The sequence below is a fragment of the Aphidius gifuensis genome, linkage group LG2 (assembly GCF_014905175.1).
Source record: "Aphidius gifuensis isolate YNYX2018 linkage group LG2, ASM1490517v1, whole genome shotgun sequence".
Taxonomy (NCBI): domain Eukaryota; kingdom Metazoa; phylum Arthropoda; class Insecta; order Hymenoptera; family Braconidae; genus Aphidius; species Aphidius gifuensis.
Genome location: NC_057789.1, coordinates 7,718,846 through 7,736,476, shown reverse-complemented (window position 1 = coordinate 7,736,476; position 17,631 = coordinate 7,718,846). Strand labels below are relative to the sequence as shown.

The window sequence follows — 17,631 nt, the reverse complement described above, 5'->3', positions numbered from 1 at the left end:
TTAACGTCATTCCTTGAAGGTTTTGTGTGTGAAAAAAAAAAATAAAAATCTTGCAGTGGCCCGGGACTGGCTACTGGCCAGACCAAAGCTCTCACAAAAGCTCACAAAAAGCTCATATATATATAAATAATTGTTCAAAATTTAACCACCAGGTAGCATCATTGATGGACTATTTAAACGAAATTCAACATTACCCGTCGCCCCGTTTCGCTCAGCAGCGCAGGCGTTGCCATTCATTTTTATTATTTTAATTTAAACAATAATTAACAGTAACAATAATTATAAAATCATAAATTTATTTCGATATAATGTCCAAGGGGGAGTAGCCACAGTGGGCCAGGACAAAAAAAAAATTTATAAATTGTTTAAAGTGAATTATTTTTTTTCATAAAGTGATATTATTTTATTAAATTAATTATTTTTTTAATTGGAATTGTTGAATTTTATTGGTAAGTCATATAGTGATCAGTGATTAGCAATTGTGATTAGCAAGTGACTTTTTATACATAGTGCTTTGTGATACCCAAAAAAAAAAAAAAAAACAAAAAAATTTATTTAATATTTCGTTTGAATTTTAATATATCCAAGTGAAATTTATTTATAACAATTTTTTCATTTGCTTTAATATCCTTGATTATTTATTTTTATATTTCGTTGTCCTAGACCGTTGTGTCTTATTTATTTTTTTTTTTGACAATTATAACTCTGACCTACACTGTCCAGAGCCAAGAATTTTTAGAAATTTTTTTTTTTCATCCATTTAATATAAAGGTCACTTGTATAAGTTTCGATGACCAAGTGAATCTTGAAAGCTTTTTTTTTTATCTGTCATCGATGTTACATCAAATATAAATTTAAAAAATAACATGTATAAAATATATAGAATCATTAAAATGATCTGAAAATAAACTCAGCTAAAAATAATATTTAAAAATGAAAAAAAAAGAAAATTATATTTTTAATTTAAATATAATAATTATTTTACATTTTATAATGTAATTTATTTATATTTAATTTTAATTATTATTGTTATTAATTTTATATTTAAAATTGAGTTTACTGTTGCGTATATTTTCATGATGTTTGGCAAGAGATACAAGCTTTAAAAAAAACTATCTTTAACCACCCTTTAACACGTGTGTGCATCCTTCAAAGACTTTATACACTTAGCTATACAATTTGTATGAATATATTGCTCGTTAAATTCCCATTAGCTGGTGTGTTTTGCTGAAAATAAATATGCTTTTTATTTAGAAAAAAAAAAAAAAAACTTTAATAAGTTTTTATTATCATGTATGCAAATAAATTTATTTTTAATAATAATTATAAATTTATTTTTATGTTATATAAAATTTTGGAATATAGATTTTTAATTTTTTATTGTTGCATCTCGAATGAGATTATCGTTTGGCAGCTAAAGCATCCCCTGCCAAAATAATTAGGAAGTCATCTTGGGGATGTGCTAAATGTGTCTGCTCAAGCACGCGCAATTTAGACGATAAATTTTAGTCGACTCCCGGGAGTCTGTTCTACAACATAACATACTTCTTTATAATTTTAAAAATTTATTTTTATTTTTATTTAATTTCTTGCCGGTGATTGCGAAAAATAAAAAAATTACTAATTTTTTTTTTCTACTTGTTCTAATTTAAGGTGAATTACTTTTTTTTTTTTTTCAATTATGATTTTTATAGTTGGATCAATTAGTTTTTGATATATTTATATAATTTTAGGAATTTAATTTAAATAATTATTTGCTAGTTTATTATAAACTTTTAAAATTAATTAAAAAATTTTTTTTTGATTTTTAACTAGTACCTAATTTTTTCTACAGAAATAATTTCGATTTCGATTGCCTAAATGTGTGATTTCGATAATTTTTTTTCATTTTTTTTTTGACTTTTAACTAGTACCTAGTTTTTTCTACAATAATAATTTCGATTTCGATTGTCTAAACGTGTGATTTCGATAATTTTTTTTCATTTTTTCTCTGACAAATAAATTCCGGAATAAAATAAAAACGAAAAATTTGCGAATCGAAATTACAGCATTTAAAAATTTAGACATTAAAAATGTTTAAAAAAATATAAACAATAACAACAACACGATGAAAAATTTTAGTTACATTAAAAATGACCGTTTGAACTTCAACATGAGCCAAAAAAAAAAAACAGCAGCTACAACCAATGACAAAAAAAAAAGATTAAAAATAATATTAGAAAAAAAAATAAAAAATTTCTTCTTTTAAAATAAAAAACGTTGTTAATGTTTTTTTAAATTATTATGTAATGTAAATAGTTTAAGGTGGGGATAGTGACGAAAAGAATGACAATATGTCAAACGAAATTTTTAAAGCAAAATGATGATGCTTAAAATACGCGCCAAGGAAACCGCATTTTGGTTGCGTTGAATTTTACCTGGCCGTGATGATGAAAAAAAATAAAAAATCATCTGAAAATAGATATTCAATATATACACACATAGATACATATGTGCGTCATCAATTTTATTTATTTTTTTTTCCTTCAAACCACTAACCAATGACGTACCTCCACATGCTCTTGTTCATAACAAAATCAACCCCCCTTTTCTAAATTCTAACACACTTTAAACCAAAAAATCAACAATTAAAAAATACAAAAATTACTCAAATCATTTATAAACATCTCAACTATTATTATAAATATATTTTTCAAAAAAATTAATTATAAATTACCTGTCAAAACAATAAAAAACAATAATTATATTTTTCATAATTTTAAATTTACCGCGCTTAGTTTTGAAATAAAATGGCGGCTTTTATATATTTCAACCAATCAAAATATAATGCTGACATTGTCGCTAGTGTACAGCTAGACAGTAGACACACAACAATAAAATGTAATATTTTTTTTTCATCATTTGATAACAAATTTATAATAAAACTCGCGGAAAATCCAGTCAACTTTGCGTCGTCGTTGTGGTGGTTGTGTTATTTTTTATGTGTATGTGTTAATAAATACACATCAACATATACATATACACATTAACAATAATTATTTAAGTTAAAAAAATCAAAAAAAAAGTACGTGTAATAATGACGTTTTATCCGAAAATTAGTCAAATAATATTGTGATATTTTTTCTTCATATAATTTCGAAAATTTACTTGTAGAAATTCTAGGCATTTTTTTTTTTTCAATGATTCATCAGTAAAATTTTCATTGACGCTTTCGGAGTGACTCTTTGGGTTTTTTTTTTTTTCCCATCTTTTCATTTATTTTTTTATTAATTTTTTTTGTTAAATAAAAAAAACGACGATAAAGAAACATAACCTTAATAATTCGTGGCCCGTAATTCAATTGTGACACGTTTCACCGCGATTAATTAATCGACGGTGAGTTTATAATTATTAAAAAAAAATTTATTCACATTATACAATTATTAATAATTATATTATACTCTCGTTAACGGTTTTGACTAAAAAATAGGGTGGTTATTTAAAGGGATGATGATGTTTTCGGTTATCGAAAAAACAAAATTTTTGGGCGTCGAAAAAGTTGAAATAAAACAAAAATTGTTTATATTTATTTCGGAGTAAATGAAAAAAATAAAATAATAAATTGTTTAAATAATTATTAATAATAATTTTTAGCTCGTTTTTTTTGTAATATTATTAATTTTTAAAAAAATTAATTTGATATTTTTTGGAGTATAGAAATTGCTTGATGACTAAGCTAATTTTTATTTTTTAAAAAATTAATTTTTCTTATCTAAAAGATGTTTATTAATTTGTTGATGTTTATTTATGTTATGTGATATTAAATATTTTATTTAATTTATGTTTACAGATATTTTCATTGTGTATGAAATAACAAAATAATTGATAGCAACAAGAAAACATAAATAAATAAATCGAAGGCTTAAATTAATTTAGCCATGGAGGACGGCCACGCTAAAACAGTGGACGAGGTGTTGGGATTTTTTAATTGTGAATCTGAAAAAGGATTAACACCAGATCAAGTCAGGAGGAATCAGGAAAAATATGGTCTTAATGGTAAGTTGATAATTAATTTAGTTATTCATTAGAAAAACAAAGAAATAACTAAACATGTATTTTCCAGAAATATTTTTTTTTGTTGAGCAAGGTTAAAAATAATTATTATTAATCTTTTGGTGTCCCTAATTGCTTTATCAGCAATAAAAATTTTTGTTAATTCAAAATGACAAACAAAGAAATGATGATAAAATTTAAATTCTCTTGAAATTTTCCTCTGTGTTATCACTTGATGATTTTTTTTTTAATACGACTTTATCTCTCAACCTCAATATTCACAACATTAATAGATTTAGTATATTTTAAAATAAATAAAAAAAATCATTTAAATGTTGAATTTTTTAGTTTTGTAAATTTTAAATTATTAGTTCTTTTTTATTTCGACACTTGCATGTTTATTATTTTAATAATTGAATCATCAAAATACACATCATGTGTCTTGTCATGTACTCTCTAGACATTCAATCAAACTTCAAAGATTAAGAATAAAAATAATAAAAATTTAATATGTATTTGGCAAAGTCAAAAGAGTGACAGAATTAAAAAAAAAAAAAAAAACATTTCATACATCAAAACATGACGTGGCCTATTTATCATGAGAATAGTGTCCCTTAGAAAAATAATTACAATATTTCTATAAAAAAAAGCCAAAAGTATAATACAAAAATAAAATAAAAAATACAAAAATACATTGAAAATAAATATAATTATTTTTAATTAATACTTTTTTCTTAACTTGAAGAAAAAAAAATATTTTTTTTTTTTTACTAAAAACATGGCTCGTTCAGACATTATTATTATTAATTTTTTTTTTGTTACTAAATTAGAAACACGTATTTTTTTTTTTTAGCTATTTTAGTATCTTCGAAATTTAAATACTCAAAATAATTACTGTATTTAATTTTTCAAATATATACACGTATTTTTGGAGTTTCGATTACGTAAAATTTTTTTTTTTAAAAGCTTCTCAAATTTAAAAAAAAAGATACAAGCGTAGGTGGTTTTCTCCTCCCTCATTTAACATGATTTTTATTTATTTATTTTTCAAATTTTTTTTTGTTTCTATGATTTATAAATAGGCTAATTTTTTAAAATCTAAAAATAAATGAAAAATGTATTTGCTTTTTGTTTGATAATTTTTTAATTAAACATTGTTGATTTATATTTAATAATATTTGTAGATTTTTGGATTATTTAAATTGGTTAATTACATTTTAATTTTATCTATTTATTTTGACAATTATCATTGTAAAGAAATCATAAATAATTTTAATACTTACACGTCTTTTTTATCTTGAAATTTGTTTTTTTTTTTATTTCATAATCTTGATAAATAATTTATAATCAGATATTCTATAAAAAAAAAAAAAATTATTTTTCGTCTCACCTATTTATTCATAAAACGTGCGTGTCTATAAAGTTCGTTGTACTTTAAATAACAACTCAAAATAGAAAAGAAAAACAAAACAAAAATATAAATTTATTGATACAACGAATTAGTTTGCTCTTTTCTCTTTGATAAAATAAATATATCCAATCAACAAATGAAGTTAAACATTATCAAATAATCATCACAATAAGTGTTCTAATAAAATTAATTAAATTAGTCAATTAGTGTAAACATGTAGTCAATAAATGTCTACATGAAAAATAATATTATTTAAAACAAATATAATATATTTCTCAAATGATTTTTTACATATCAAGTTGCTTGATAATAATCTTGATAAAAATAAAAAAAAAAAACACCTGACGTGGATAAGTTGTCGCGTATGGCACCACGTCAGGGCATCAAAGCTGATTTATTATTAATATCATGCAGTCGTATAAACTTTTTAAAAAGTTTACCAAACATCACATACACACACAGATAATAACAAGTAACTTGTTGCCCATTGTCAATGCTATAATTGAAAAAAAACTATAGATAATTTTAATAATTCAATTAACTTATCAACAAATGATACAATTTATTTAATTGATCTATCAATAACATCAACAGCTTTCTAAATTGAGCTATTTGTTGCATTTAAATTTTCTTTCATTTAATTTTTAACCTACGTGGGTTTTTCATATAAATTATTTAGACATTTGTCTTGAACTTTTGATGATTAATCAACATGTTAAATTAACACAAAGTTAATTTTAATTTTAGATATTCTTGTTGATTTTTTTATATAAATATTTCTCTTCAATTTTTTTAATAGAAAAATCTTGCAAAAATTTATTAGATAATTGTTGTTTTTTTAATCAATTAATTATTATAAAAAGTTTATCTAATTTTAACTCATCAATTTGTTTAACGTTGATATAAAAAGAAAAAAAAAAAAATTTACTTTGAGTGTCCGTCCTTGCTTGCACTCACGCTCACTGTCGCGTGACAAATTCGTTACCTGTGTATCATCATCGGTCACATACACATTGTTGTCGATATCTCGTGTTTTTTTTTTTTTTATTTTAATATTTATATTATTAGTTTATTTATTTTTTTTTTTATTTCAACGATCAAGGATACAATGAGCCTTGAAAGCACCTGCTAGTCTTGTGCCATAATTTTATTTTTTTTCTGTAAAAATTTCATAATTTTTTTTTCTCTTTTTCAATTTACATGTTTTTTTTTTGATTATTTATCTTTTATATTGCAAGATAAATTATGTTAACGTCAAAGTGGCTCATCCCTTGACATTATTGATTGAATTTAATTTTTTTTTTCCCCTTATGATGCACGTGGTTAATTTTTTATTATATTTTTATTTATTTATCTCACCCTTGTTATGTGTGTAAAAATAAATCATAATTTTTTTTTTTAATTATAATTAATTACTTGTTTTTTTTCTTCAAATGAAAATTGCATTTTCATTGTTTTTTGAGGGAAATTATTGATATTATCATGAATTTTTATTCGAAATTATCATAAATTTTCATTCGAAATAAATCAAAGAGATTGGAAATTTATTAAAAATATAAATTATATAATTAAATATAAAATAACAATTAAGTATTTCTGGAAAATTAAAATCTTGTTTTTTTTGTTAATTGTACATTAAATTTATACTAATTAATTATTAATTTTATTTGTGTTTCAGAATTGCCAGCTGAAGATGGTGAGTTTATTATGAAAAAAAAGAAATATTATTTACTTGTAATTTGATAATTTATAATGATAAATAATATTGACATTAATTTCGTGAGAATATGGTTGATAAAATATGAGTATAATAAATAATGGAATATTAATTATAGACAAGCCAGATGGTTACAAATATAATTAGTTTTCCTTGTTCACATGACTGATGATATTATAAAACGAGGGCACTATTTAATTTCTTTCTGTCATTCATTCAAAAATTAGATTATAAAAATTGTCATTAATTAGTATTATCGTAAAGATATACTAAATATTTCGTGGTTTAAAATGATAATCAAATTCTTGTTGACATAATTAAATGTCTAGACTTCAAAGAAAAATATTATCAGTAAATTGAAAATGAAAAATTCAAAGATAAATTTTTTCTTTTGTTGGAAGTTTATTGTTGCTTAAACAATAAATACTTGACAAAAACTTGTAGAAACTTTTAAAGACACTCCTCAACATGACGTTGCTCTGATAGAAAAAAAATTTCTTATAATTTTTCAAGTTAATGGGACAAAAAAAATAGTAAACTTTTTAAACAGAAATAATTTAAATTAACTTGAAATAAAAATTGATTATTAAGCCTGTGATACTTTTGGTTTTTGTTAATTTTTGATGATTATAAAATAAATGAAATTGTTGTATTCATATTGCATAGTGAGTGTTTTGTGACGTCAATCATACGCAAGACTTTTGCGTCAAGGCCTTTTGCCAGCAACTCACTTTGATAGTAACATAGAACTTTGTCTCTTTTAGCAAAAAATATAAAAAACTTTTCTCGTTATATTTTTCATTAAATTATTTATGTTTTTTTTTTTTCATAAAAACCAAGAAAGAAAATTTGTAAATGATATTAGCTAGTCCAAAAGTTTTAGCATTTTAAAGCTGATTAATATTATCGGTCAATGAAGAATGTAAAAATGTTTTTTTATTTTTAAAAAAAAAAGAATATATTCTTGGCGAATGGCCCAACACATGGCCCAGAGAAAACAGATATTGATAATTAATCACAAGTAATCTAGGCCAAAGAATATTTATAATATTTCGAAAAGAAAAAAAACCAAAACAATAGTTTAACTTGTTGAATATATTATAATAAATTATTTATACATGGTTTTTTTGTTGTTTTTAATTTAGGAAAATCCATTTGGCAACTTGTACTGGAACAATTTGATGATCTTTTAGTTAAAATTCTTTTGTTAGCTGCTATTATTTCATTCGTAAGTATTAAAATAAAAAAAAACCAAGTATTTTTAATAATTTTTTAATAAAACTAAATGTTTAAATATATTTTTAGGTATTAGCTTTATTTGAAGAACATGATGATGCATTCACTGCATTTGTTGAGCCATTTGTTATTTTGCTTATTTTAATAGCAAATGCTGTTGTTGGTGTATGGCAAGAAAGAAATGCTGAATCAGCAATTGAAGCACTTAAAGAATATGAACCAGAAATGGGTAAAGTTGTACGTGGTGATAAATCAGGTGTACAAAGACTTCGTGCTAAAGAAATAGTACCTGGTGATATTGTTGAAGTATCTGTTGGTGATAAAATACCAGCTGATATACGTTTAACTAAAATTTATTCAACAACATTGAGAATTGATCAATCAATTTTAACTGGTGAATCAGTATCAGTTATAAAACATACTGATCCAGTACCAGATCCACGTGCTGTTAATCAAGATAAAAAAAATATATTATTTTCTGGTACAAATGTTGCTGCTGGTAAAGCACGTGGTATTGTTATTGGTACTGGTTTAAATACAGCTATTGGTAAAATTCGTACGGAAATGTCAGAAACAGAAGAAATTAAAACACCATTACAACAAAAACTTGATGAATTTGGTGAACAATTATCAAAAGTAATATCAGTTATTTGTGTTGCTGTATGGGCAATTAATATTGGTCATTTTAATGATCCAGCTCATGGTGGTTCATGGATTAAAGGTGCAATATATTATTTCAAAATTGCTGTTGCTTTAGCTGTTGCTGCTATTCCAGAAGGTTTACCAGCAGTTATTACAACATGTCTTGCACTTGGTACACGTCGTATGGCTAAAAAAAATGCAATTGTACGTTCATTACCATCAGTTGAAACACTTGGTTGTACATCTGTTATTTGTTCAGATAAAACTGGTACATTAACAACAAATCAAATGTCTGTATCACGTATGTTTGTATTTGATAAAATTGAAGGTAATGATTCATCATTTAATGAATTTGAAATAACTGGTTCAACATATGAACCAATTGGTGATGTTTATCTTGGTGGACAAAAAGTTAAAGGTAGTGATTATGAAACACTTCATGAAATGGGTACAATTTGTATTATGTGTAATGATTCAGCAATTGATTTTAATGAATTTAAACAGGCATTTGAAAAAGTTGGTGAAGCAACTGAAACAGCATTAATTGTTTTAGCTGAAAAAATTAATCCATTTGCTGTACCAAAACATGGTTTAGATCGTCGTACAACAGCAATTGTTGTACGTCAAGATATTGAAACAAAATGGAAAAAAGAATTTACACTTGAATTTTCACGTGATCGTAAATCAATGTCAAGTTATTGTGTACCATTAAAATCATCAAAACTTGGAACTGGACCAAAGTTATTTGTTAAAGGTGCAACTGAAGGTGTACTTGAACGTTGTACACATGCACGTGTTGGTGGTAGTAAAGTACCATTAACATCAACATTAAAAAATCGTATTCTTGAATTAACAAGACAATATGGTACTGGTAGAGATACATTAAGATGTTTAGCACTTGCAACATCTGATCATCCAATGAAACCAGAAGATATGGATCTTGGTGAAGCTAGTAAATTTATAACATATGAAAAAGATTTAACATTTGTTGGTGTTGTTGGTATGTTGGATCCACCACGTAAAGAAGTATTTGATTCAATTGTGAGATGTCGTGCTGCTGGTATACGTGTTATTGTTATTACTGGTGATAATAAAGCAACTGCTGAAGCAATTTGTCGTAGAATTGGTGTATTTACTGAGGATGAAGATACAACTGGTAAATCTTATTCAGGAAGAGAATTCGATGATTTACCATTGGCTGAACAAAAAGCTGCATGTTCAAGAGCTAGATTATTTTCACGTGTTGAACCATCACATAAATCCAAAATTATTGAATTTTTACAAAGTATGAATGAAATATCAGCTATGACTGGTGATGGTGTTAATGATGCACCAGCATTGAAAAAAGCTGAAATTGGTATTGCCATGGGTTCTGGTACAGCTGTAGCTAAAAGTGCATCTGAAATGGTATTGGCTGATGATAACTTTTCAAGTATTGTTGCTGCTGTTGAAGAAGGAAGAGCCATTTACAATAACATGAAACAATTTATTCGTTATCTTATTTCTTCCAATATTGGTGAAGTTGTCAGGTATATAAATTCATTAATTAATACTAATTAATTATAAATATTAAACAGCTATTAATAATCATTATTATTATGTTTTTTTTAGTATTTTCTTGACTGCTGCACTTGGTCTTCCTGAGGCACTTATTCCAGTACAATTATTATGGGTTAATCTTGTCACTGATGGTCTTCCAGCAACTGCACTTGGTTTTAATCCACCAGATCTTGATATTATGAATAAACCACCACGTAAAGCTGATGAATCACTTATTTCTGGATGGTTATTCTTCCGTTATCTTGCTATTGGTTTTTATGTTGGTGCTGCAACTGTTGGTTCAGCTGCTTGGTGGTTCTTGTACAGTCCATATGGACCTCAACTTAACTACTATCAATTGACACATCATTTGGCTTGTATTGGAGGTGGTGATGAATTCAAAGGTGTCAACTGCAAAATTTTCACTGATCCTCATCCAATGACAATGGCACTTTCTGTTCTTGTTACAATTGAAATGTTGAACGCAATGAACAGGTAAATTATCTATATGCAATAATATTTATACAATTATTATAATAAATGTTTATTGTATTTTTTTTTATTACAGTTTGTCTGAGAATCAATCACTCATTAGCATGCCACCATGGTCAAACTTGTGGCTCATTGCCTCAATGGCTCTTTCATTCACTCTTCACTTTGTCATTCTTCACATTGAAGTTCTTTCGGTAAGAATTGATTGATTGATTTTTTTTTTTTATAAAATATTTGATGTGAACAATTTAATTTAATTATTGTTGCTTTTTTTTTTTGTAGTCTGTGTTCCAGGTTACACCTCTTACAGTCGAAGAATGGATGACTGTTATGAAATTTTCAATTCCAGTTGTACTTCTTGATGAGACCCTGAAGTTCATTGCCAGAAAAATAACAGACGGTGAGAGTCCCTTTTACACCGTACACTGGATTGTTCTTATGTGGGCTGTGTTCTTTGGACTTTTGATAGTTTGCCCAATTTAGAGCATTTTTTATTTTTATTTTTTTTCTTTTTTTTTTTTTTTTTTATTGAAGCAAAAATTTACTATAATAGCTTATTATTAAATAAAAAAAAAAACAATATAAACGACACAAAAAAATCGCCAAAAAAGAAACACACAAAAACAAAACAAACAATGAGAACAAATGTGTTTTTTTTTTCATTTTTTTTTCTAAATGAATGAAAGAAAAAAAATAGAAAAAACAAGCTAAATAAATATCAAGGAGTTTTGGATTTTCAGCTGCATTTAATTGAGTGAAAAAAAAAAAAAAAAAAAAGAATTACAAAAAAAAAAATTGCCAAGAGAAGGATACAAAAAAATATACGTTCTCCTTTCTCTCTAACAAAAAAAACGCAATCATTAACGAAGTATGTTTATTAAGTAAAAAAAATAACATTTCATTTTTCTTTTTTTTTTTTTATATTTATGTTTTCTTTATTTAATTATTTTTTTTTTTTGTCATTCCTTGACTGTCGAGCATGTGTTTGTCAGTACATTGAAACATTGTATCATTGTAATTGTCTCCTGATTTAATTATTATTATTTTCTTTGTCATTTTCCTTCATCAAGGATCAAGTCAATTTTTCAGAATCCATTTTTTAATAAATTAATTAGACAAATAACAAAGCTTTTTTTTTTAATTTTAAATAAATTTATTGATTGATCCTTTTATTCGTCAGACTTGTAATTAGATAGTCGATTTGTATTATTTATAAATTCATTCGATACAAGTGCCTTGAAATGAACACAATTTTATAAATTTAAAAATTTCAAGTTAAATTATTTTTCTTTATCAATTGATGATTGAAAATTCTGCACAGTTATATAGATAGATTTTCAATAATAATTTAAAACAAAAAGGCACTGTATTTTAGATTAAAAATAATTAAAAAAAAAATTACACCGATGCTTTTTGTCAATTAATACGGAATTTAATTTAATTATTTTTGACAAAATATATTTCTTTTTTCCGCTTAGAGTTTATAAAATAAACAAATAATTGTAAATATTTATTAAAAAATGAAAAAAAATGCTGTACATTTTTAGCTTTGAGCTGATGATTTATTATAATTATTTTAATTTTTCTATGGATAATATTTTCGAAAATGCATCGGTGTTAATTAATTGGTAATAGTAATATTTTTTCGAGCAGATTTTTCGTTAAATATTTCAATGAATTTATATAATTTTTTTTTGAAAAAATTATCATACATGTAATTAATTAACTTGAATGTTTAATCCTCAAAAAACTTTTTCATTAATTTCACAATAATTTTCATTATTTGCTTTTTTAATTCATCAAAAAAGTTTGTCTTCCTCGAAAAATATTTTGTCGCGTAAAGCTTTAGCATGTGGCTTCAGCCTCGCACATACCCTAATTATATTATTTAAAAAAATTTTTACTCTTAATTATAATAATGAACAAAAAAATTAAAAATTAAAAAAAAAAATAAAAGTACGTCCCAAGGTGTGAGAGAACAATTTCAAATCGAAATATCGGTAAGTGCAGAAGGACCTTTCAAGTGCGACAATTATTAGGTAAACAATATAAATAAATAAAATAATAATAACAAATTAATTTTAAAATGATTGTGTTTTCCTTCCTAAAAAAAAAAAAACAAAAAAGAAAAACCTATTGATGTGTTTTTCCCAATTTAATTTACAAAAGAAAAAGATAAAAATTATGTGACCAATTTTTAACCTTGTGTGTTTTTAAATTTCACAATATTTATACGTATGATTTGGGTGTTTTTAATAATTTTTTTTTGTATCAATAATAACTGGCGCATTTAATTAAAATTAATTTTTTTTTTTTATTAAATATTATTTGTCAACCTTCGTCGAGTTTAAATTCCATACCAAATAAAATCAACTTGAACTTGATTTAATTTTTCAATTTAAAAATAAATAAATTAAAATATCCGGTAATAAATTGACATATATTTTTTTGATTTACAAAAATTAAATATAATTGATATAAAAGACTGATTAAATAAATCAATTAAAATTCAATTAATTTTAAAATAAAATTATATTTAATTCATGAAAACGTTGACAACAAATTTGGCATTTTAAATTCGAATTGGATAATTGGTTTCATTAAAAATTAAATTATATTTAAAACGTGAATAATCTTAATTATATTTTGTTTGTCATTCTGGTATTATGAGGAAATGTTTGATATATTATTTGTCGGGGAATTTCATAACAATTAAATCCTTTGAATAATTAGAAAAACACGTAATACATAAAATGTATTTAAACGTTTTGTCAATGGTTTTATGATCATTTTTTTTTTGTTTGTTTGTTTAATGGGGTATTTTTTTTTAATCATTATATAAATTGGTTTTTGCTCAATAAACTCGACGTTGGTTGCAGTCAGATTTAAAAAAATATATAATGAATAAATATTTAATGATAATACAGTGCAAAAGTTATGAGAAAACAAACAATTTTAAACAATAATTTTCATGTTACTTTGGTGTGAAAAATGTGTGTGATGATAATAATTGTCTGATTGTGAAAATCATGTCAATAATTATATAATTTTAAAAATTAAAAATACAATTTCATTTGAGACTTGCATTTATTCACAACCAGACAATAAAAAATAAAAATAAACCCGTAGAAAAAAAAAAATATTAAAAAATAGAAATGAATTTTTTTTGTACATTTTATTAAATATTGAAACGTACTTGATTTATTATTTATCAATAAAAAAAAAATATAAATTTATCTTAAGATAAACGAAATTTGAATTTTTTCAATATAGCAGTTATTTTAATTTAAATATTTTTTAATTTTAATTATTTCAAAAACTATCAAGAATGAAAAAATTTAACATTTAAATTTCACATTTTATCAAAAAACAATTTATTTAAATACATATTAAGCTAGATAATTATTTTTTTTTCAAACAAAAACATCATATAAACTCGGATTTTATATTTAAAAAATTAATTTTTTAAAAATTATAACACTAGCGAGTTTTAAATGAGCTTGTTTTTAAACTAAATCCTCTAGACCTTGATATCATATTTTTTTTTTAATTTCAAATTTATTTTTTACCCTGCTCGTTTATCAAAATTAAACATTTTTTTTTTTATTTTACTTAGTTAATTAACTATTAATTATTCACCCAGATTTACCATTCAACTGATTTGAATTTAATGTCAAAATTATCTTGCAATTACGAATTTATTTTTAAGGATATTCCTTTAGTTAAATAATGATACCTTGATTTTTCGAAATTTTAAATCCCCAAAATAAATGCCGTAATTGCAATCAAAATTTGTTCAATTTAAATAAAAAAAACATGCATGATCCAACTGTGAAAAATTAGTTTCAGCTTTTTTTTTTACCAAAATAATAACAAAACCATTTTACAATTTATTAAATCAACCTGCTTGAAATCCAAATAATTCAACAATCAATTGGAAGAGACACTGGACAAAATTCAAATGGATTTCGGTGAGTTTTACATCTATATTTTTATTAAATATTTTTCATAAACAACTGCACAAATCGTCTTCCCAAAATTCACAGCCAAAATGAACATAATTTCATTAAAAATAAATAAATCTGGATAAAAGGATGAAAATATTGTCTTTTGGGAATATTCAAGACAATGAAAAGTAGTTTGTTTCGTTTTTTTTTTTCAAAACATTTCAAGGAAGAATAATGTTTCCCCCAGGGAAAATTCAACACTAAAAAAAAAAAGGAAAAAGAGTATAATAAAAGCTCTACTTTTAAAAGTGTTTATAAGCTTTGTTTACAGCTGATGCATACTAACACTGCAAATATTGTTTCTTGTTTTCTTGGTTTGTATATAAACTAACAAAAAAAAAAAAATGATAATAAAATTGCCTGAAGGATCATTACTTGATCCCCTTTATCGTTCTATTCTCATGTGATAAATTTATCATAAATATATATACTGTCCCAAGTAAATAAAAAACATGTCCCTTTAAAATTGTTATTTAAAAAAATTATGTTTATCAAAAAATTTAAATCATTTGTGTCTAACAATATCCTAATGTGTATTAATCCTTTGATTACAGTTGCACCTGAAGTGAAAGCAAAGTAGACATCTGTTAAACATCGCAGTCTCAGCGATAATAAAACTACATAAAATAAATCAAGATTTAAAAATTTAAAAAATTTAAAAAAAAAAGTCCAAAAAAAAAAAACATAAAATAAAATAAATTACTATACATAAGATTTAAAAAAAAAAATTACTATAATTAAAAAATAAAAAATTAAAATTATAAATATATATATATTTAAATTAAATCCACAAAGAAAAAAAAAAAATTGATTTAAAAAAAAAAAAACTGGAGGAGATAAGAAAATAAATTGAATAAAAAAAAAAAAATTAAATAGATAAAATAAAAGTGTGAGTGTGTGGGAGTGAAAGAATAGAAATAAATAAAAAAAAAAAAAACTAGTGAAGAAAATAAAATAGTAGATGACAGTTTGTCTTGGAAATACAAATCTTTGGGGACATTGAGAAAAAAAATAAAATACATGAAAAAGAAGGAAATCGATTGATAAAAAAAGCAAACACGAAGAAAATATAAAAAAAAAAAAAAGGGATGTTCAGATGCTGGTGAACGATTACGTTGTTATGGATGATTATTTTTTTCGATAATGTACACAAAACACGTGCAAGACAACAACAACAACAACAACAACAAAAAATACATTTACCTTTTTTTTTTTTCATTTTGTTTTTGAATAAAAGAAAGATCGAATGATTGTGCTAGATAATTTATCAGATGACACCTGGTTCTCATTCTTCTTTTTTTTTTAATTAGAAAAAGTAATTGGCTGAAATTAAATTTAAATAAACTTACACACTTGTTACAAAAAAAAAAAAAAACTATTTTACAAATGAAAATTACAAAAACTTAAAAGACATCGAATATTTATTTTATTTTTTTTTTGAAATGTACTAATACATTTTGTATAATTTATTGTGTTTATGTTGCAGCTTATGGTTTCGAAACTTGGATTAAATAATACTTCGAGTGAATCGAAAAGAAAAAAAAATTATTAAAAATTTTAAAACATAATTTAAAAAATGATAAAAAATATATTTCATAAAGTAACTTGTTTTTTTTTACGAGTAAAATAGTGGAGCAAGTGTTTATTTTATTTTTTTTCGAAACAAATATAAAACATGTTTTTAATTATAAAAAAATATTTAATTTGATGAGTTATAAAAACATCTTCCTGAGCAACAATCAACATGCGTTAACAACACTATCAAATAATAATAATAGTAATAATTAATTGTCATCAAAGTATAAATTAATAAAAAAAAAAAATTTCGATAAGTATTTCGTTTTTGAAATAATGAATATTTAAAATATGTATAAATTTTTTTTCAAAGTGTTTTTTTGTTATTTATTTTTTCCAATTGTTTTAAAAATTTTTTTTGTTTTTTTTTTTTAAGTATTTAAATTAGCAGTATCGTAAAACAAAGTGGCAGGTTAATTTGCAAAAGTTTGTTTTGGGAAAAGGGTATGGAAAGGTGGTCTTTTGATGATGAAGAGTTGATTGATCAATTGAATACAAAGTGTGGGTTGCTGCTAGTCTCTTGATATTTACTGGAAACTTTGTGGTTAACTCAAATTTCACCTGGAGTCTTATCATCAATTCAAACATGGATTAACTGTATTAATTTTGTATCGATAATAAATACTAAAAAATAAAAATCATATATTAAATTTTAAAATAATTTCTATTTACTAATTATTATGAAATTTTTAATTAATTAAATTAACACAAGTCTTTCTTTGAAAATACATTTAATTTTTCATAAAATTTAATTATAAAAATGTAAAATGAAAATTATAATTAATAAAAGTATGTATAATTAAAAATTTTTTTTTCACTATTTATTTGATGTTTTTCAACTTTATCAAGATTATTTTTTGTTATATAAAAAATATAATCAATTTTATTTTCCATTCTCCATCAATGGACATTTTTCAGAATCAATTTTAGAATTTCGACACATGGATTTTCGTCAATCAGGCTTAAAACTTTTATCGAAA

General features: G+C 23.7%; 1 protein-coding gene across 5 annotated transcripts; it reads left to right on the top strand.

The window, feature by feature from the left end:
- The first annotated feature begins 81 nt into the window (after positions 1 to 81).
- Positions 82 to 17,292, top strand: LOC122848885 (calcium-transporting ATPase sarcoplasmic/endoplasmic reticulum type). Of its 5 annotated transcripts, none has more exons than XM_044147289.1 (9): positions 82 to 449; positions 3,830 to 4,035; positions 7,122 to 7,139; positions 8,306 to 8,388; positions 8,466 to 10,567; positions 10,650 to 11,072; positions 11,146 to 11,263; positions 11,352 to 11,469; positions 15,631 to 17,160. In XM_044147289.1, the coding sequence occupies exons 2-9, from the start codon at positions 3,918 to 3,920 to the stop codon at positions 15,654 to 15,656; spliced, it is 3,006 nt and encodes a 1,001-aa protein (XP_044003224.1). In that variant the 5' UTR covers positions 82 to 449; positions 3,830 to 3,917; the 3' UTR covers positions 15,657 to 17,160. The 5 variants fall into 5 exon arrangements, with proteins under 5 accessions (XP_044003224.1, XP_044003222.1, XP_044003220.1 ...); XM_044147287.1 differs by having other exon boundaries at positions 156 to 449; positions 16,563 to 17,292; XM_044147288.1 differs by lacking the exon at positions 82 to 449 and adding an exon at positions 1,630 to 3,375.
- The last annotated feature ends 339 nt before the right edge of the window (positions 17,293 to 17,631 follow it).